Consider the following 21568-nt stretch of genomic DNA (forward strand, 5'->3'; position numbering starts at 1 on the left):
AGTTCAATAGAAATCCAATAGAATTTTCTAACCAATTCGCTAGGTTTTTCTAGTAAATTTTGTCGTGCGTGAAATGTTATTGCGTTTTCCTATAAAATAACCATTAAAAAATCCCAAAGTTGCATAATTCTTAATAAAAATCGGCGCAAAAAAATTGAATTTCAATAGAATTCTAATGAGACTCCCACAGAATTCTGCTGGGTAGCTTTCTCAGAGAAACCCGTCTCAGAGAAAACGTTTTTCTGTTAATTTTTTCATAGAAAATATGTATACACTATTTAATACAATATGTAATACACTACTTTCAAGGTGTATTCGCAACAATGAAATCATTTGACTTAAAATTTTTCCATCGATTCGTTCCTCCGTGAAGTGCTTCTGCAGATCGTTAGTGCGAAGGTCATGTGCGAAAAGAGTAGGGATGACAAAAAATCGTTATTATTTATGAAGAAAGAAACTGTCGCATCCATTGTGAGTTCTCATAATTTCAAAAGATTCGATTTCTGAGTGGATTTTTTTTATTGTCAAATATCTCTCAGTTTTTCCTCTGCACGTTTGAAAAAATTCAATGGAAAACCTACTGAATTCGCTAAAAAATTCTATTGGAATTCTACAGCAATTCTATGGGATTTCTATATAATTTCTATCGGAATTCTCTTGAACAATTCTATTTGTTTTTTGCGCAGATGCTATTAGATATTCGATAAAAAAAAGTCAATAGATTTCGAATTTCTGTTCAAATTTTTCTCCTGAGACCTTTTTTATTAAAATTATTGGGCACAAATTTTCTAAGTTTTTTTTCCGCTGGATTTTGTTTTGTTTTGTATTACAGAATCCGAGTCACAAAATGTTCAATGGGTCTGAAGGCCCAGTGAAGACTTTTAAGTTTCACCGATGTATCCCCTTAAATAAATAAATGGAAGTCTGTTAAAAATCTCATCATCTCAGAAATTACTGGACTCACCAAAAAAAAGTCCAGTTTTTTTTCCACCTGAAAAAATTCTCTACAAAACATTGAAATCTGATTAATTACAGCGAATTATCTCAATAACGAGTGAATTTAGACGAAAATGAGAAGAAATAATCGATGGAAAAATGTTGAATTGTACTCTAAAAACGTCTTTTGATATTTTCTCTCACATTTTCTCCGCATTCTGAGGTAATTATGAAAAATTTGACCCCAAGCGTAAATTATATTTTTTCTGCCAACTTTTGAATTCCCATTGCGCCATCTAGAGAGCCCCCCAAAAATCACGTCCTAGGTTAGGTTTGACGGGAACACATGTCTGAAAGCTCGTCGACAATAAACAATCCGTGAGAACCCCCGAAATCCCCTCATTATGTTGTTATATTAACAGTTAAACAATTGAATTCATCAAAATGCAAGTGAAGAACTCGAGATACTCCACCAATAAGTCGAAATCCAAGAAGAAGGAACGAGATGAGGATCATTTGGTCGTCAAAAGAAAAGGTGGTGGAAGTATCATAGATCATCGTCCCCTGTTTTCCAGCAATGGAGAGTGAGTACCATAGAATAATCCCCTAATTCAGTACTTCAACGATAAAAATGCAAGAATTTCTCCAAATTACGAGTTCAATTTTTGCCGAGTATCTTCGAATCTGAGGTAGATAGGGAACTTTTCATTTGGACCTTTTTTGTAGCTCTGATTTCGCTCTACAAAAAAGGTATCAACGAAAATTTTTCTATGTCCCTTGCATTTTGAGATGTATAACAAAAAGTAAAATCAACTCCAAATCGATTTAAGGAAGCATCAGTTGAAATGATTCTTCTAAAGTCCTCGATGTCTCCCAAGAAAATGATACGATTAGGATGAGTCACATCTCATTTTAAGGGTCGAAATGATACCTTCAAAATGAATAAAAAATCAGTGAATTTCACTCTGCCGATTTCAAGTTATTGACGATTAAAAAATGCCCATTTTACCTCAATCTAATTTTGGAGTAGCAAATTAACTATTTTCAATCTTTAATAACTCAGTATCTACAGAGTGAAATTCAAAACATCTTCTTTCGTTTTCAAGATATTTTCTCAAGCTTCAAAATGGCACGTGACACCTCCCAATCGCATCATTTGTTCCGGAGATATTGAAAACTCCAGAAAGCTCATTCCATCTCTCCTCGTCCTAAACAATTTCCTCCTGAATCCCACCAAGAATAACCCCAAAAACAAATGCTCATCTTCGCAAAATCCTCTTCAGGATCCTCTACGTGGTATGGAAGCAGGTGATCCGTAAATACAGCACGCAGACAGGCGACTTCGTCGGGGAGTTTGAGCCAGCAGACGTGAAACTAGCCGGAATTTCCTTCTACTCCGACAACTTCAACACAATCGTGGGATGCACCGAGTCCGGAGACTTGATCAACTGGAACTCCCAGAACGGAGTGATCACCCGAAAGCTGAAGCTCAAGACCCAGGAGGACGTCAAGATCTCGACGTTCCACATTGTCAACTACAGGTCGAAGAATGGGAGGAACATCTGCCAGGCGTTGCTCACGTACCCCAGCAAGAGCTCGAGCTCCATCGATCTGGTCCTCTTCGACGTGGAGACTGGAAACTGCACGAGTTCTAGGTCCATCGCCTCTGTGGCTGGTACTGCCTACTGCGTGGACATCGTTGGAAATTATGGGGATAATCTGGTGGCTCTGGCTCAGGATGTTGATCTCCATATCTTGCAGCCTACTGCTGGTCTCACTGGGAAGCTGCATAAAATTGGATTGACTGGGAGAAAGCTCACCTGCATCACAGGTACGTAATAAGGCCTGAGTGACTGATTTCAGGTTTTTCAGTCAAGAGTTTTTATTTATTGAGAAGTATCCAAATGCTAGGAAGAATGATCATTTAGGATCATTCCGGAAGGTTTTTTGTTCTTAATTGAGGGTAAAATCATCTTGAAGGTTGAGAGATGAAGTGTGAGGATGTTTAAGGGTAAGGGTCAAATCATTTGACCCTCAACCCTGAAGGTTTTAAGGGTTGTTTCAGCCTCAAGGATGTTTTGGCCATAGATCGGCATCAATCATTACTTTAGTAATATTATGAGAAGTTGCACCTGAGAGTGATTTAGATTTATTTATCGTAATTGAAATTTGAAAAATAATATCACGATTGGTAATTTAATTTCTTAATTATTGGTTGATGAAATAATTCGGAACATGAAAATTTTAATTGAGGATTATTCTTAAAATCAGTAAATTGGTGAGTAATATTAACAATTCACTTATTCCAAATTTAACTGTAATTCAATGTCTGCTTTTGACCCTCAAAACCATTCGACCCTTAACACGTTCCTAACGATATTTGACACTCAAGACTTTTTGACCTTTAATTCGAAACGCTCTTAAGGGTCGTTTGACCCTTAAAATAATTGAATCTTCAAGTCCGAACATCCTCAAGGTCTCTCAGACTCCTTTAACCCTCAAGACTATTTTGACCCCCAACTTCAAATATTCTCAAGGTCCACCAGAGTTGTTTAACCCTTAAGACTATTTGACCCTCAACTGTAAACGTTCTCAAGGTCCTTAAGAGTTGTTTAACACTCATGATTATCTGACCCTCGAATAGTTGAAATCAACGTTCACCAGGCTAAAAAATTCGATTTTGGCGAAAAATCCAAGATCTGACACTTTGACCCTTGTGACCCTTGGACCTAGTTTCCCCTNATCAACGTTCACCAGGCTAAAAAATTCGATTTTGGCGAAAGTCGACTTTCCCCCTGGAAAAACGGAAAAACTGACCCTTTGATAATCTAAAAAAAAACTTTCTCAGTTTTCACTTTTTCCACATACTTTTGATAGTTCTGAATAGCCCGTCGCTTAAATAGTTGGAATCAACGTTCACCCGGCTAAAAAAATTGATTTCCGAGATTCCCAAGATTCCCGAAATTCGAACCCCGAGAACTACTTGACCCTCAACCCCGAAAATCCTCAGGTCGTCTACCCTAAACTTAAACAAAATTCAAGAAAAAATCTCGCGTCGTCCAGCCGGGATTCGAGCCCCGGTTGAATAATCTCTGGAAACTAAAAGTTTCATCAGATTATTATTATGTAATAATAATACCCCCCAGGTCACCCCGAGGATGAGTGCGTAGCAGTGGGCGACTCAAGTGGTCGCGTCCTAGTCTACAAGAACCTCTTCCACTCACGCCCGATAACCGGCACCTACCACTGGCACACCCTTCCGGTAACCGAAATAGCCTTCAGCAAATCCGGGGGCCACATGTACACCGGTGGCTCCGAGTGCGTTCTCGTCAAGTGGACCCTTGCCAATCCCCTCCACAAGTCCTTCCTCCCGCGTCTCCCCGCGCCCATAAAACACCTGACAATAGCCCCCGAGAACATTTACGTTGCCGTATCCACCCTCGACAACGGAATCGTGGTCGTCAATCCCCAGAAGAAGCTCACCTCTTGCATCCAAAACTTCACCTGGGGAGTGACAGCGTCCACGAAGGACCTCTTCCCGGCGGGTCTCACACTCGACCCAAGAACCGGAAGTCTCGTATTGAACAGCCGAACTGGACACGTTCAGTTCTTCGACACCCACCGCAAGTCCCTTCTCTTCAACATCAACATAACAGCCCAGAACTTCCTCACCCAGGAGAGATCGGCGGTAATAATCAACACGGAAGTCACCAGGATCGCCATCAACCAAGATGGCGGCTGGATGGCAACAGTTGAGGAGCGCGACGACCGGGTCTCGACCCCGGAAGTCAGGCTGAAGTTCTGGAAGTTTGACGCTGAGAGGCAAAACTTCGTCCTGAACACCTCTGTCGAGCTGCCCCACGACCTGGGGGTCAATGCCCTGAGCTTTCAGCCCGACGCCAGTCTAGATGGGGGGAGGATCGCTGCTGTGACCACTGGGAAGGACCGGAAGTTGAAGATGTGGAGTCTCGTGGAGGGTAATTCAGTGGTCAGGAGGGGGAAGCACTGGGTTTGCTCAGGGGTGGAGAGTTATCGGGACCTTTTGGCGACTGATGTTGGTTTCTCGGTTGATGGATCGCTCCTGGGGGTGGGGTTTGGATCGAGTCTGACTGTCTGGGCGCCGGAAACGATGGGGTTGAAGTGCTCTTTGACCCACAGGAGGTATCCCCAGGTGGTCAAGAGGGTTGAGTTCGGGAAGAATGAGAGCTGTCATCTGGTGGTGGTGGGGTCTGATGAGCACATTGGGGTCTGGAACCTCTTGACCCTGAGTCTCGCGTGGTCTGTCGGGCTGAAACTAGTGGCTCTTGTGGCCGATCCTTGCTCCAACTTCATGGCAGCGTTCTCGGGGGATAATTCGTTGTTTGTGTTCAATCCCCAGGTGTCGACGCCTGTTTATGTTAGGCGGGGACTCTTGGAGGGGGACTCGGGGGTCTTGGGGGCTTGTTTTGTGCCGAATGTCAAGGAGAAGAGGGGAAAGGGGTTTTGCGATTGGCAGAGGAGGAGCCAGCTGTTTTTTATTGATGATAATCAGGAGCTGCTGACGCTGGAGGACGAGAGGGAGGGCGCGGTGCTTATGGAGAGCTTGGGGGTCGGGCTCAACTGGCCTAGTACTGCTTTTGGACAGCTCATTGCTGAGGAGAGGAGCAGCGCCGTGGACAGGGGGAGCTTTGTCCATGAACAGCTGGGGGGCGGAAAGGGAGTTGTTGAAGAGGTGAGTGAAGATTTTTTTTTTTTGTATTACCCAAACGATATTGTCTCGGTCCACCTTGGATGTTATTGGGGGGACCCGTTGGTGAAATTTGGAAGACTTCAGTGGGCCTTGGGACCCATTGAACAAAGCAGCGATCAGTCGACAATCATTACATTTGTAATATTTTGTAGTAGTGGCTGTAGTGGTCAAAAAATATAAACTGCCATGAAACTCAGGGGCCAGTAAGAAAAATCATTCTTTGGCAGCGCACACTGACTTTTCAGTATTCGCCTGCGAAGTAAAAATTCACCTCTCCCCTCCTAATTGAGATTAAGGGATGAAAAAAGGGCAATTCGACGGAGAATTAAATTCCCCATCAATTAACCCTCTTTCATCCCTTAATTTCTGTAACAAAAAAATATAAACTGCCATGAAACTCAGGGGCCAGTAAGAAAAATAATTCTTTCGCGGCGCCACGAAAGAATTATTTTTCCCAAGTCCTAGCCCGAATGGGGTACAGTTAAGAGTAAGACGGCCCATGGTAACGCAGAAAAAATCAGAAGAGAGAAGTGGGAGAGGCAAGGCAGACGAATGGGGAGCCTATAAAACCGTAATGGTAGTAGGAAAGAAATATGAATAAAAAAAAAATATTTTGTAGTATTATTGGAATTTGCACCTTTCTATTACTATAACTTTATTATCTTACTTGAAATTTGAAAATATGAAAATAATTCATGATTTAAATTTTATATTGACTACTGAGTAAATAATTGTCAATTTCACAGAAGGATTTTTCAATTAGACATGTAATGGTCAAACTTCTTACTTCGGAATTTGAATATTCGATTGATGATTAATTTGGTATTTGAAAATTGTTGGGTAATGTTTTCAGTTGAGGCCCGGATGGAGGTTCCAGCACCCCCTTTATCCCTCCCCCTGCTCTTTCCAATCGTCTATATATGGTGATAATGACGGATGAATAGCCGCACTTGTTGTTATTTATTTCACGCACAAGAGAATTAAAAAATCTCGGGTAAACAAAATAAAGCTACAATTCTACATTATTATTCTATTTTTTAATTGCACTTTCGTTATGATCTGATGAGAATTAGCTAAATAGGAAGCTGGCGGTCAACTGTTTGTTCTCGCGCCGGGAAGCAGATAGCTTTTTCAGATTTGAGCGTCCTCATCATGTACGGCGACAGTATCTGAAAGAATTATCTATCTCCCAGTGCAGCGACCAAATAGTCGACCGCCAGATCGTTCTGACCTTCATATTTCGCCAGTTCTCATCAGATCATAACGAAAGTGCAATTAAAAAATAGAATAATAAGGGAGAATTGTCGCTTGACTTCGTTTCCCAGGATTTATTCATTCTTTTGTGTATGGAATGAATAACAATAAGTGCAGGCATTCATCCACCATCATCCGCCGTATCTAGATGATTGAAAATAGCGGGGGGTGGGGTAAAGGGGGTGCTGGAACCTCCATCCGGGTCTGAAATGAAAATAAAAAATAACAGAATTTCACTTGAAGTTGAATCTCTCAGAATTCAAGGGAAATGGTGAAAGTTTCGTTTGACCCTTTTTTGTAGCTCTCATTTCACTCTACAAAAAATCTCTAAATGAAAATTTCGCCATCTCCTTTGTATTCCACGGTTCTTATCAAAAACTTAATTGACGTGACAGAACAACGAAATCGTATGCAACATTCAGCTTTTGCTGAACATCTTGCAATTGAAGGGAGATAGTAGAAATCTTCAGAGCACTTTCAGAAAACCTCACCTCCCAATCCATTATCCAGGAAAATATCAGAAAAAATCTCACAGAAGTCAATTAATTAAACAATCATTTTTATAAGAAAACTCCATAACTCTCCAACAAAGAAATAAACCGCTTACAATTTCATAGATCAAAGTACAACAGTGAAAATTCTCTCTAGTCACTCGTCAAAAATAGAAATACATCCACGAACACAAGATCATTAATTGAATTGAAAACGATGAAGTCGAAATAATCGTATGAATTTTCCAATCAGTCATCGGAAATCTAGTTAACGTGCTACTCGTACTAATGTTCCTAGTCTCGATAATATTCTGACAATCGGTAATCCCTGTGAATTTAAGTAGTTGTTTGGTGGATCGCTGGAATGATAACTCGTGTCCTCCAGTCTGTTTCTTATTGGTCAGTGTTTTCTTGAGAGGCGGTAATTTCTGCATCGACGAACGAGATCAAATTTTCGATAGCGCAGGCAGTGCCACTGGGGTATCTGTCTCATGTTCTCCATCGCCTGGAATTAATACAACAATAGAAAATGATTTGGGTGTGAGGTGGTGCGTGCAATGAACCTTTTCAAGCTATTTCTGCCAATGACATGATTGGTAAGACCAGAAGTGCTAAAATAAATCATTGGGGATGAGAAGTTTTAATTTAGGGCGCGGATGGGTTATCTCTCGAACGTGATCTTGGTTGTTTTTTTTATTTTGATAATCTGAAATGATCTTTTCAATTGCTATTCAGTTTTACATAGCTCTGGAGTCTCCGAAAATTATGATTGTGCAATCAAAAAAACGATGAAAAAAACCTGAACATTTTGAAAACGCGCAATAGGGAAGAATTTGCAAATTAATAATTTGATGTACCCAATGGCTGTTAGGTCGTCATTTGTCAGTAGTCAATGGCTGTCAGATCGTTATTTAGACACGATAAATTACCCATTCATTATTTCTTCTTTATCGGACTTATTTCCTAATCTTTATTAAAAACGCTCTTTGAAAATGTTCAGCTTTCTTTCTACTTTTTTCATTGTACAATCATAATCTTTAGGGAGTCCTACGTGATGTAAAATCCAATGGAAATTGTGATATATTTTACATTATGAAGATAGAAAAACAATCGAGATAACGTTCGAAAGATCTACCCGGGCCTTAAAATCAGAATAAAAAATACTCAATTATTTTAACTTCAGTTTTTTTTCAATATCTCGAAATCTAAAAGACTTGGTGAAATTTTCATTGGAACATTTTTTATAGCCATCATTCCCCTCTACAAAAAAGCCTTTCACCAAAATTTTGGTATCTCCCATAGATTCCAAGATAAAACGGTTTTTTTTCTATTTCGATCACTTGAAATTGAACTAAAAAAATGTAACAAAAGGTAGACAACACTAGAAAACAATTTAGTCGTGTTGTTGTGCGTGCAATGACCCTTTTCGAGGACCTTCTGTCAATGAAATGATTGGTAACACCAGAAGTAATAAAATAGATCATTGAAAGATGAGAAAATTTCAATTTCAAGGCCCCACTTTTTTTGCTCGATTTTCATCGAAATTTCAACTCGATGCCCCGTCACTTTGAGATCCCCGAAAATTATAAATTTGGATTGAAAAAAAAAAGGTTTTTAATCTCAACATTTTGAAGGAGCGCTTTTAATTAATACTGAGAAATGATTTCAATAGAGGAGACATGTATAATGTATAATTACCGTGGCGGTAATGTATAATTAAGACGAAATAATAAATCCTTTGGCACAGCGCAACCAGACGATTGTACGAAAGAAGGCTCTTTGAAAAATTGTAATATTTTTAAGAATTTTTTTCTCCCACTGTGAAACTATGAAATTTCGAGATGAAAATGGAAGAAAAAAATAAAATAGATAACGTTCGGCAGATAATGGCGCCGGGCCTCAAACCACGAAGAAAAAACACTCAATTATTTGAACTCCAGTTTTTACAAAATCTGAAATCTGAAAATCTAAGGGACGTGGCGAAATTTTCATCACTACCTTTTTTGTAGCTCTCATTCCCCTCTACAAAAAAGTTTCTCACCACAATTTTTGTATCTCTCATAGATTTCAAGATATCTCCAAAAAACCCTCAAATTTTCATGAGCCGATTTTTTCCAATTACGATCATTTGCAATTGAAATGAAAAAATGCAACAAAAAATGTAAAAATTAACAGTTACTCAACTGCTTCTGGATCACTGGCGGGAAATCCTCTAGCCATAGCCACCATCACAACGAGAACAATCAGAATAAACGGTATAAAGGAAAAAATGAGCTTCATTCGAGCAATTTGTAATCCCTCCCTCGAAGCACGTCACTCCAAATGTAAAACAATTGCCTCAAGAATATTCCCTAATTAATGGCCCAGAGGGTGATGTATCTGTCTTGGTGTCTCGACAGTAACTGGAGTTTGTGAAGACTCGAGATGATTTAATATAGCCCCTCATCCCCACCATCTTCACACGTCTGTCTTTCATTCTGATGTCAAGTTGGCCGTCTATCTTTCACCTCATCTCGTCTCTCTCCACGTGGGAGGGTTTCCATCCCCTGCTTCAACTATCAACGTCTACCCTTGATCACCAGGGGGGGTGACCACTTCCACTTCATTTCCCTTTGGAAAGGGCTCTTGAATGGGGATTTAACGGAAAGAAGTATCGAAGGGTTCGACAAAAGGTGTGGGTTTCTTTTGCTTTCGAATGGAAGCTTTGTAATTGCTTAAATTTAAGTTTTCAATTTTTTTAAAAAAATTTTTTGTGTCCGTATGAGGCAGGAATAGCCAAATTTGTAATATTTTATTACGGTTAATCTTGTAGCCCTTAATTAGATAACATCACTCTTGAATTTTTTTTTAAACGTAATTTGCCGCAAGAAACTTGTGACTGGCCATCGCCCGAGGGCTTTCAGCCTGGTATTTACATATTATATATAAAGTGTTGATTTTAGGGTGAATCTTGAAATTTTTTGAGTACTTAAAGTAGCTCTACCCTTACGGTAAATTCAAAGATTATTGAAAGCTGCAAAAAAATTTCAGAAAACTCGATTAGATGCGGAATTGTAATTTTTTTCTCAATTTAATTATCGTTTTGGTTTTTCAAAGAAGAAATTTTTTAAAATCAGGATTTAACCCAGTGTCTTATGTGAAAGTCAACATTTTCATTGTAATCAAAGATTAAAATCTGAATTTGTTTTCATCAAGGCCCGGGTGTACTATCTTCCGAACGTTATCTCGATGTTTTCTTTCATCTTTCGTCATCTGAAATTGTCAATTAAGTCCTGCATCATGCAGAAGTTTTGAAAAATTGTGAATAATAATAAAAAAAAGTAGAAAAATTCTCAATTTTTTCAAAGAGCATTTTTAATTTATATTCAGAGTAAGTTGAATAACAAGAAATTGAAAAATGTATCTGATTTACGGTGACAAATGGCAGGGCCTGTCACCCAATATCATGCAGGGGGAAGACTGATTTCGTAAATCTTTTCCCACACTGCACAGAGATATTTATTACGGAAAAGGCTCTTTGAAAAAAGTTGTAATATTTTGGAGAATTTTTTAATCACATTTTTATCACATAAAAATGGCAGATGACTACATACACTGTTTTGAAAATTGAGATACCTAGCTGTCACTTCCCATGAGAGTTAATGTTTTGTTATCCACCATGGAAAATGACAGCTAATAGATAATTTGCCACAGCGAATAGGATATTTGTAATTTCCACTTTTTTCAACTCATTCTGAATCTCAATTAAAAACGCTCTTTGAAAAAATTCAGAATTTTTTCTATTTTTTTTTTTTTTGTTATCAGTCTATCATAATTTTTGGGAATTTCGACATGATATACCACTCAATTGACAATTTTGGATTACGAAAGATGAAAAAAATCCAGATAACATTCAAATCAAGAATTTTTGTTGACACCTCATAAAAAATAATTCACCGTTTTGCAAAATTTATTAGCAACAATAACTATACTGATTTATTAAAAAAATGCAACTATCCACTTGGAATGACTAGGAAGGAATCATTCAAGGCTGCGACAAAAAGCATAAGTTTGTTTTGAATGAAGCTGAAACTAGCAGAATATTGATCAGCGGAAAGTTCAATTTGGGGGATATTTAAGTATAAGAGAGTCAAATAATCATGTGTACACATGTTTTTAAAGTGCAAAATAGTTTGTACATTACTTGAAAACATTTGTACACCCCTAGATTCGCCAAACACAAATCTTCTGCTGTCGAATCTTTCGCTAGTTTCAGCTTCATTGTTTTGAATTCAGAAATGCATTTCGTTGTTCTCGTAATGAGATTTAGGATTTGTCACTGGGATGGTGATTCACTTTTGCTTGCACGATTTTCCGATGAACCTTTTGTTCAGTTGTAAGTAGATAAGACAATGGTATCGATCGATATTAATCAGGATTAATTTCTGTACCAAGTATTTTAGTCTTCGAGGAAATCTAGAAAAAATGCAGGCGTTCTGTGACGAGAGAAAATAAGAATCAGCATTGGAAATGAAAAATATCATGGTATTGTCATTGATAATGTTGGTAGAACCTCGAATTAAGATTCTCAGAGGCTAACGGAACGCAGTAATGTCATGGGGATGTCACGAAATTAATTATTAAAGTGTTTGACAAAAAATTTCGTTATTCTTTTTACCGTCAATCAACACGTGAGAAATATAGGAAAAAATCTTATGGAAATTCTGTATGAAAAATCCACTAGGACATGTTGAAATTCAATATAGGGAATTCTGTAGGAAATCCTCTATACAATTTTATCAGAAACGTCGTAGGAAATCCTATTGGAAGTCCTACAGGAAATCCTATAGAAAATGGTCGAATTCTACTTAGGGAACCTTATAGAAAACCCTATAGAAAATCATACAAGAAACTCGATAGGAAATCCTCTAAGCAATGACAGAAAATTCTATAGAACATCCTATGGGAAATCTTATAGGAATTCCTGTAGACAATCCTATAAAAAACGCCATAGGAAATCCTCTAAGATATTGTATGGTTAAATCCTATAGGCAATTCTATAGGCAATTCCGTAGGAAATTCTATTCTAAAAATCCTGTATGCAATGTCCAAATTCTCCATATTTGTTTTTCTCTTCCATGAAAAATCCTTCAGGAAATGTTTAAATTCTCCATAGGGAATCCCATACTAAATCCTATAGGCAATTCATTAGGAAAACCCAATAGGGAATGTTGGAATTCTCCATAGGAAATCCTATAGAATTTCCTATAGCATGTTTATACAGAACAATTCCCCCCTCAGAGCATAAAAAAAATTCGAGTGATGCGTATCGCCTGTTCTAGGAAATCGTATTGGAAATCCTATAGGAAATCCACTAGGAAAACCCAATAGAAAATGTTCAAATTCTCCATGAAAAATCCTAGAGAATTCTTACAGCATGTTCATGTGGAACAATTCTCTCTCGGAGGATAAAAAAAATTCGAGTGATGCGTATCACGTGTTCTAGGAAAAGTAATCGAAAATTCTGTAGGGAATTCCTATAAAATTTGTTTTTCTTTTCCATGAAAAATTCTTCAGGAAATTTTTAAATTCTCCATAGGAAATCCTATAGAATTTCCTATAGCATGTTTATACAGAACAATTCCCCCCTCAGAGCATAAGAAAAATTCGAGTGATGCGTATCGCGGGTTCTAGGAAATCGTATTGGAAATCCTATAAAAAATCCCATAAAAAATCCTACAGAATTCTGACAGCATGTTCATGTGGAATTCCCTCTCGGAGGATAAAAAAAATTCGAGTGATGCGTATCACGTGTTCTCGGAAACCTAATCGGAAATTCTATAATAGAAAATTCTGCTTTGAAAAATCTGACAAGAAATGTTCAAAACCTAATGTTCACAGGGAATTCCTTACTAAATTATATAGAATATCCACTGGGAAAACCCAATTGGAAATCTTCGAATGCTCCATAGTAAATCCTGTATAATTTCCTATACCATGTTTATATGGAATAATGAGCCTTGTGCACAAAGTCTTGTGGCAAAAAAATTTCGGGTAACGAGTATCACGTGTCCTTGATTAATTTTCTCAATATTCAATTCGTCTTGCTAGGTCGATGTGGTGAGAATCTCCTCTTGTTTTCGTACGTCATAAGAAAAAAAAATACTCCCCCCACCCTGGCTTCCTGCAATTGAACGTAACACCATGTATCCATATCAATGTTATATTCTCTCCCCACTCAACAATTTGTGCCAGATTATGTCAGATCAATTGCGAGTGCGATGACCTGTGATTTGTCGAGTGATTTCACAGTGTTAAATTATACAAAGGGAAAAGATAGTGAACAAATGAATAAGAAAAGGGAGGAAAGGACCGAGTGAAGTGGAACAGGTCAACAGGAAAGGCTCGTGGGCAGATTTAATTGAAGTTATTCCGCCGTATGGGTTTACGTGACCAGTTGATTGTTACTTCTTATTATGAGTCAGAAAATTCCCAAGCTTGACGAATAACATGGACTTATTCAATTGGAGAAATATATTCGGTCGCGAAGTGGCAGAGGGGAACAGATTTCGAGTTGAGGGAGATGGTAGAAGAATTTTTTGTCTTTGATTTTTTTGTATTCTTCATTTTGTTGCTCTGATTCTACTTTGCGAAAAAAGTCCTCTGAAGATTTTTAGTATCTCCGTGCGATCCCAGTATATTCAGCAACAACTGAATGCTGAATAAAATTTCATTGTTCTGTCACGTTGATTGAATTTTTGAAAAAAATCTTGGAATACAAAGGAGATAGCGAAATTTTCATTCAAATTTTTTTGTAGAGGGAAATGAGAGCTACAAAAAAAGTTCTTTAGAAACTTTCGTATTTCAGTTTTGGATTTTTCGTATTATAGCGGTTCATTATGATCCAAAAAGTCCGAAAATGCAATTTTTATTCCATGTAAACAAATTTCTCTTCGATTTTTCGCTAGTGAATCGATAGAATTGAATCTTTTTTCCTCTCAAATGTAGGTATTGTTAAGCCCTAACAATGACCATTAATTAAAATTGAATTAATTTATTAATTTTTTACATTTTGGAAAAATTGTTTTTTTGTCCCGATAACTAACGAAATGTTCTGAATTGATTGAATGAGGGTTTAAAAAATTTTTTTGGATGTCCTTTTGACCGAGTTCGAAAATGAAGGCGATAGCAATAATCGTTATTTATATTTATTCGAAAATTTTGAGTTTGAGCAAAAATGTCGTCATCTTTTCCTATTTTCTAGATATTCTCAAGGAAATAATTCTTGTCAGTTCACGACTTCAACTGTGAATTAAAAATACTTCATTCACACTGAATAACAATTCCAATTCTAACCAGCACGTCCACAATTACTTATCAATCATCATCTCTCTCATTTGCCTCTGCATCTTACCTGTTTTCTTTTTTTTTTTTTAAATTCAACTGCAAAGTCAAACAATACCTATCTATTGTGTCATTGTGTTTAGTTTAAACAATACGCTGAGTTTCTACTGTTTAGACGTGACGTGTGGGCCTATCTCGTTCATATTTTGTATGAGAATTGGAAATACGTGGGTTGTCGCGTCACCATGAATCAACCCAGATAAACTAAATTGTGGAAATTCAGAATTGAGGTCAAAGTCTCTCATTTTACGGCTGTAAAATCCCATTTTTATCCTCGATTGTCGTTATTTTTCAGTTGCTCACGCTACCTGCACACATTCTTCCACAGGTCATCTAGAAAACTTGCAGTTTCTCAATTTTCAAATGATATTTTGTCAAGCTGAGAAACTTTTTTAGAAAAAAATCTCCCTTGACGTTTTTTTAACAATTTTAAGGGGATGAGAGAAATTTATTTCACTCATTAATGAAGGATAATGATTTCTGTGGTGAAACTACTCGATTTGTACATTTTTAACAAGTGTGAACAATTGTTTTTTTCTTATGGCATTTGAATTTCTTCAAATCGACTTGTTTATCTTGAAAATAAGTGATTTTTTTGTCAATTATCAAGAGATTTTTTTACAGCTCAAGAATTTGTTTATTAAAAATGTCAAAAGATGGTTTTTTGGAGGCGAGGAAGTTCTCTAAGCAAAAATTCTCAAAATTTTGTTCTCAAATCCCTCATTAACAAGACAATTCAATAATTGACACCATTTGAGACCCCAATTTGCCAAATTTTTTATTAAATTTGAGAGTTGAAGTCAAAGTCTCGTTTTACCGTCGTAAAAATCCCATTTTTACCCTCAATTATCTTTATTTTTCAGTTGCTCACGCTACCTGCACACACTCTTCCACAGGTCATCTAGAAAACTTGCAGTTTCTCAATTTTCAAATGATATTTTGTCAAGCTGAGAAACTTTTTTAGAAAAAAATCTCCCTTGACGTTTTTTTAACAATTTTAAGGGGATGAGAGAAATTTATTTCACTTATTAATGAAGGATAATGATTTCTGTGGTGAAACTACTCGATTTGTACATTTTTAACAAGTATGAACAATTTTTTTTTTCTTATGGCATTTGAATTTCTTCAAATCGACTTGTTTATCTTGAAAATAAGTGATTTTTTTGTCAATTATCAAGAGATTTTTTTACAGCTCAAGAATTTGTTTGTTAAAAATGTCAAAAGATGGTTTTTTGGAGGCGAGCAAGTTCTCTAAGCAAAAATTCTCAAAATTTTGTTCTCAAATCACTCATTAACAAGACAATTCAACAATTGACACCATTTGAGACCCCAATTTGCCACATTTTTTATTAAATATTTGAGAGTTGAAGTCAAAGTCTCGTTTTACCGTCGTAAAAATCCCATTTTTACCCTCGATTGTCTTTATTTTTCAGTTGCTCACGCTACCTGCACACACTCTTCCACAGGTCATCTAGAAAACTTGCAGTTTCTCAATTTTCAAATGATATTTTGTCAAGCTGAGAAACTTTTTTAGAAAAAAATCTCTCTTGACGTTTTTTTAACAATTTTAAGGGGATGAGAGAAATTTATTTCACTTATTAATGAAGGATAATGATTTCTGTGGTGAAACTACTCGATTTGTACATTTTTAACAAGTATGAACAATTTTTTTTTCTTATGGCATTTGAATTTCTCCAAATCAACTTGTTTATCTTGAAAATAAGTGATTTTTTTGTCAATTATCAAGAGATTTTTTTACAGCTGAAGAATTTGTTTGTTAAAAATGTCAAAAGATGGTTTTTTGGAGGCGAGGAAGTTCTCTAAGCAAAAATTCTCAAAATTTTGTTCTCAAATCACTGATTAACAAGACAATTCAACCATTGACAACATTTGAGACCCTAATTTACCAAATTTTTTATTAAATTTGAAAGTTGAAGTCAAAGTCTCTTGTTTTACCGTAGTAAAAATCCCATTTTTTCCCTCAATTATCTTTATTTTTCAGTTGCTCACGTTACCAGCACACACTCTCCCACCGATGCGACTGCTTTGTGCACCATTCATACTATCGTTGAGGGCGAAGCAGGAGAATAAGCGGAAAAGTCAGGACGACAAGACCTCCAGGTATTTTACAAACTTATTTATTTATTTAAAAATTCATTGGACTTTATCACCTATTTAAATACAATAATTGAATTTATCTTATGAATTTCTTCGAGATTTTTTTTTCGCAGTGCGTGGGCTTTTTTTCGCTAAAATTAGATGGTTTTTTTCAGTGATGCAAACAGTGAGTCACAGAATTCCGATGACAGTGACGAAGAAGACGGAATTGAGGTGAGGAATCATCAGAGTATCGAGACGACTTCCATGGATGTTGAAGGTGGTAATGATAATGACGATAATGACGTGAAACTCGTCAGTTTGGACTGGAGTTTTCTGGCTAGGATTTTACCGAGTTAATACGCATGTTCGTTATTATTTCGTTGAAATAAATGTGGTATTTTTAAGGGGATTGGAGAGATTCATTTTAATTATTGATGAAGGGAGATGATTCCAGTGGTGAAATGTTGCAAAACAATAAACTACTCGATTTTTACATTTTTTGCAAGTATGAATCATTGTTTTTTCTCATATGAGATTTGAGTTTCTTTAAAATGACAAAAAAAATGTTTATTTTGAACACAAATGATCTTTTGTCAATTATGAAGAGATTTTTTTCGTAGCTGAAGAACGTTTTTAGTGAAACAATGTCAAAAGATGTTTTTTTGGAGACAAGGAGGTTCTCAAAAGAAATTTTGTTTTCAAATCAGTCATTCACAAGATGATTCAGTAATTGATAAGATCTAAGAAATCGATTTTTGCTGATTGAATGTGAGTTGTTCATCTAGAAAACTTTTTTTTTTTTTCATTTGAGAAAAGATGATTGAGTGGTTCTGATTACGTTCACTATTTAATTGGGTTTTAAAATGAAATTTTAAGTTTCTTTCATAATAAATTATCTCGTTAATGAGTAATTTTATAGTCAAAAGATATTTTGGAAGATGAGAAAATCCTCTACAAAAAATGTTTCTCGACATTTTCTTCTCAAATCACCCATTAACGACATAATTCAACAATTGACAAGATCTGAAACCCCAATTTTTCAAATTTTTCATTAAATTTGAGTTCAAGTACGAATTGTTCACCTCAAATACAAGTGATTTTTTAAAATTATCGAGAGTTTTTTTCTCATAACTGACGATTTTCTAAAATGAAAATGGCTCTTGACATTCTCACTTCAACTCTGTAATTGCTGAGATAATTCAACTATTTCCATTACGTGTGAACGAATGTCAAAAGATATTTTTTAGAGATGAAAGTAACTTTTTTTAGCTGAGAAAATTCTCCATAAAAAAAATCTCCACTGTCCCTTCTAAACTGACTTATAATTTAAACAATCCAACAATTGCTGTTACATTTCACCACTTCTCCATGGGATCCACCCTTTCACGAAATACGACATTGATAAAAATATAAAAATCCCAAAAAAAACTCACTGAAAACAGTCGACCATTTCTTTAAAAATGTCTTCTTCAGCAAAAAATCTCCAGTCATTTCCGTCAAATCAGCAAGGAACAGTAAATTCCTCGACTTTGAACGACATCTCCACGAGTTCTCTGACAGTCTCTCTGATCCTCTTCCGGAAACAGCGTCCCTCTTCATGATCCCCATGACAACTTCCCTTCGGTCCTCAAAGTAGTACTGCTCATAACTCTCCCCTCGATCCATGATCTCCGCCCCAATGGTCCCATCCAGCAAAACCATTGGGAAGTAAATAGCAGCTGTGCAGCAGGCAGCAATCCTCTGCTCCTCGTAGCCCTGGAGGACCTCCTCCAACGTCGGAAGGTTCCTCGCCTCGACGTCATCCCCCACCCTCTCCAGAAGCTGATCCCAGTAATACCTCAGGAGTTCTTCCTTTCTGGAGTCCCTCAACTCTCTGGAAGCGCAGAGGTAAAGGAACTGCGCGAGATCATGACCCACTGGGGAGTACCTGAACAGCTGAAAGTCCACTAATTTACACTCTGGGAGCTCCTCATCATTGAACAGAAGATTGTTCCCCCAAGTTGCCATGGCTGATGACACTGATCTTTTTCAAGTCTGAATCTCCCCCCCACGAAATACGACATTAATGAAAATTATCAAAATCTCAATAATAATTCATCCAAAAACCTCGACCTTTCTCTAAAAAAATCTCCAGGCATTTCCTTCGAATCAGCAAGGAACAGGAAACTCCTCGACTTTAAACGACATCTCCACGAGTTCCCTGACAGTCTCTCTGATCCTCTCCCCGTAAACAGCGTCCCTCTTCATGATCCCCATGACAACTTCCCTTCGGTCCTCAAAGTAGTACTGCTCATAACTCTCCCCTCGATCCATGATCTCCGCCCCAATGGTCCCATCCAGCAAAACCGTTGGGAAGTAAATAGCAGCTGTGCAACAGGCAGCAATCCTCTGCTCCTCGTAGCCCTGGAGGACCTCCTCCAACGTCGGAACGTTCCTCGCCTCGACGTCATCCCCCACCCTCTCCAGAAGCTGATCCCAGTAATACCTCAGGAGTTCTTCCTTTCTGGAGTCCCTCAACTCTCTGGAAGCGCAGAGGTAAAGGAACTGCGCGAGATCATGACCCACTGGGGAGTACCTGAACAGCTGAAAGTCCACTAATTTACACTCTGGGGGCTCCTCATCATTGAACAGAAGATTGTTCCCCCACAAGTCGCCATGACTGATGACATTGATCTTGCTTTTTGAGGTCTCCATGGCCTCGAAGATGCGGTCGAATGTCTCGGGCAGTTTTGAGGGATCCAGACTCATGTCCTCAGCCACTCTGATGGCCACGTTCACCCCTGCGAGGAACCACTTCCTCCTCTTCTCCCCGGATTTCACAAAGGCCACCTCGTAGAGATCTTCGGGGAAGATGTCCTTGAACAGCTTTCCCATTCGCTTTTCAGCTCTGAGGGACGATGAGTGGAGGCTCGCCAGTGCACTCAGACCTGCTTGCATAGGTAATATCGGTATTGTTAGAGTTGTTCATTACTGTTTGATGATGAGGTGATGAGAGAATGGTCTAGGTCTGCAGCAATTTTAAAATTAATTTGTAATTCTGTAGCGAAGTGGTAAACTAGGATAAGTGGAAAAAAGGGAACTTTTTCTGGAGAGTTGAAAAATTTGACTACGTTTGAGAGAACAATCGATTCAAGAAATGGAAAATTTTTCAATAAAAATTACACTTATCCTGGTTTACCACTTCACTGGAGAATTCACATTCAAGAAGTAGTCTGGGGGATGAGCTAACGCTTTTGATCTGCAGCCCCTGAACAAGAACTCATAAATTAGAGGAGAATGGGGCAAAATGAAACGGGGCAAAATGAAACACTCAAAAAACGACTGTTTTACGAAATTCAAGCAAAAATTTTGGTTTAGTAATGAGAATAATAATTTTCCATTCAGTAGAAAAGTTTTGATGAGCGAAGATTTTGTCAATGGATTATTCCATTGAAATTCAGCTTCACATTTCCCTTTTTCCCCTTCTGGGTCTCCCCCTGGGTCTTGCTCTGGACTTTGGATTTTCCCGTTTCATCTTGTTTTCAATTAATCCATTGACACAATCTTCGCCCATCAAAACTTCTCAACAATTTTTCACTCAGTAGAATGGAAAATTATCATTCTCATCAGTAGTCTCAAAAATAGAAAAAAAGTTATTAAAAAAAATATTTAAGACTCGGGTGGATTATCTTTCGAATGTGATGTGAAACAAACGAATGTGATCTGAAAAAAACGTGGAAAAAAAGCTGAACATTTTCAAAGAGCGTTTGAAAATAAACCCAATAGGAAAGAAATTTCAAATGAATAATTTGATTTATCTAATGGCTGTTAAGTCTTCATTTGGATAAATTATCCATTCACTATTTCCTCTCTATCGGACTTATTTCTTAATTTTTATTAAAAACGCTCTTTGAAAATGTTCAATTGTTTTTTCTACTGTTTTTGATTGTACAATCATAATTTTTAGGGACTCCTGAGTGACGTGAAATCCAACGGAAATTGTGATATATTTTACATTATGAAGATAGAAAAAAAATCGAAATAACGTTCGAAAGATGATCCACCCGAGCCTTAATAATAGCATATTTCAATACAAGTGCGGAAAAGTGTTTTTTGCTCGTAGGATTCTAGCACTCGCCTTCGGCTCGTGCTATAAACCTCCCACGAGCCAAAAACACTTTTCCCACGAGTATCGAACGATATTTTTCATCACAATGTGTGAAAAGCGGAGCGTGCGTAAAATTTCACGTTACGCACAAGTGATGAAAAAAATTGTTTTTTGCTTGAAGTGCGTCAGACAGTCGTTTTTTGACTCTTTCATTTTGTCTCGTTTCATTTTACCCCACTATGTCATTTTGCCCCACTCTCCCATATTCATCAAAACCCCATATGTGGACGTCCACATAAAAAGGGACCACTTTGTCGATATGGTGTTATGTATACTCTGATAATATTAATGACATTCCGCACATTTTGAGCCCAAAATGATCTTCATGGGGTCAAAAATGACGTCGTTAGAGAAGATGGAAAAAACAATTTAACATTGGTGCAAATGGGAGTTGCTGACACAAAAGCGTGAATATCTCGGAAACTAGAATCGACAAAGTGGTCCCTTTTCATGTGGATGTCCACATACATAGGGGAGGTAGGGGCAAAGCGGACCCCCGGGGCAAAGCGGACCCCTTCGAAAAAAAAA

At 37.5% G+C, this 21568-nt stretch overlaps 2 protein-coding genes across 2 annotated transcripts in view; one reads left to right on the forward strand and one right to left on the reverse strand.

The window, feature by feature from the left end:
* The first annotated feature begins 1274 nt into the window (after positions 1–1274).
* On the forward strand, positions 1275–17560 carry LOC107040935 (WD repeat-containing protein 75). The gene is made up of 5 exons (XM_015261255.2): positions 1275–1520; positions 2220–2767; positions 4083–5647; positions 16796–16914; positions 17067–17560. The coding sequence occupies exons 1-5, from the start codon at positions 1381–1383 to the stop codon at positions 17248–17250; spliced, it is 2556 nt and encodes an 851-aa protein (XP_015116741.1). The 5' UTR covers positions 1275–1380; the 3' UTR covers positions 17251–17560.
* Positions 17561–19011: 1451 nt separating this feature from the next.
* The window catches only part of LOC107040936, a 9380-nt gene continuing 6823 nt past the window's right edge, over positions 19012–21568 (reverse strand). The window contains exon 2 of the mRNA XM_015261256.1: positions 19012–19820. Within this exon, the coding sequence (XP_015116742.1) occupies positions 19042–19820 (779 nt within the window). The 3' untranslated portion in view covers positions 19012–19041. The remainder of the gene's footprint in view (positions 19821–21568) is intronic.

This window comes from Diachasma alloeum, unplaced genomic scaffold (genome assembly GCF_001412515.2).
Source record: "Diachasma alloeum isolate Michigan unplaced genomic scaffold, Dall2.0 Dall_scaffold_00349, whole genome shotgun sequence".
Classification (NCBI taxonomy): domain Eukaryota; kingdom Metazoa; phylum Arthropoda; class Insecta; order Hymenoptera; family Braconidae; genus Diachasma; species Diachasma alloeum.

Excerpts from the sequence above, each read along its gene's own strand:
- LOC107040935 (XM_015261255.2), top strand. The coding sequence starts at position 1,381 with ATGCAAGTGAAGAACTCGAGATACTCCACCAATAAGTCGAAATCCAAG. Across the intron at positions 2,768-4,082 it reads AAAGCTCACCTGCATCACAG|GTCACCCCGAGGATGAGTGC; the intron begins GTACGTAATAAG and ends AATACCCCCCAG. Across the intron at positions 5,648-16,795 it reads GAAAGGGAGTTGTTGAAGAG|TTGCTCACGTTACCAGCACA; the intron begins GTGAGTGAAGAT and ends TTTATTTTTCAG.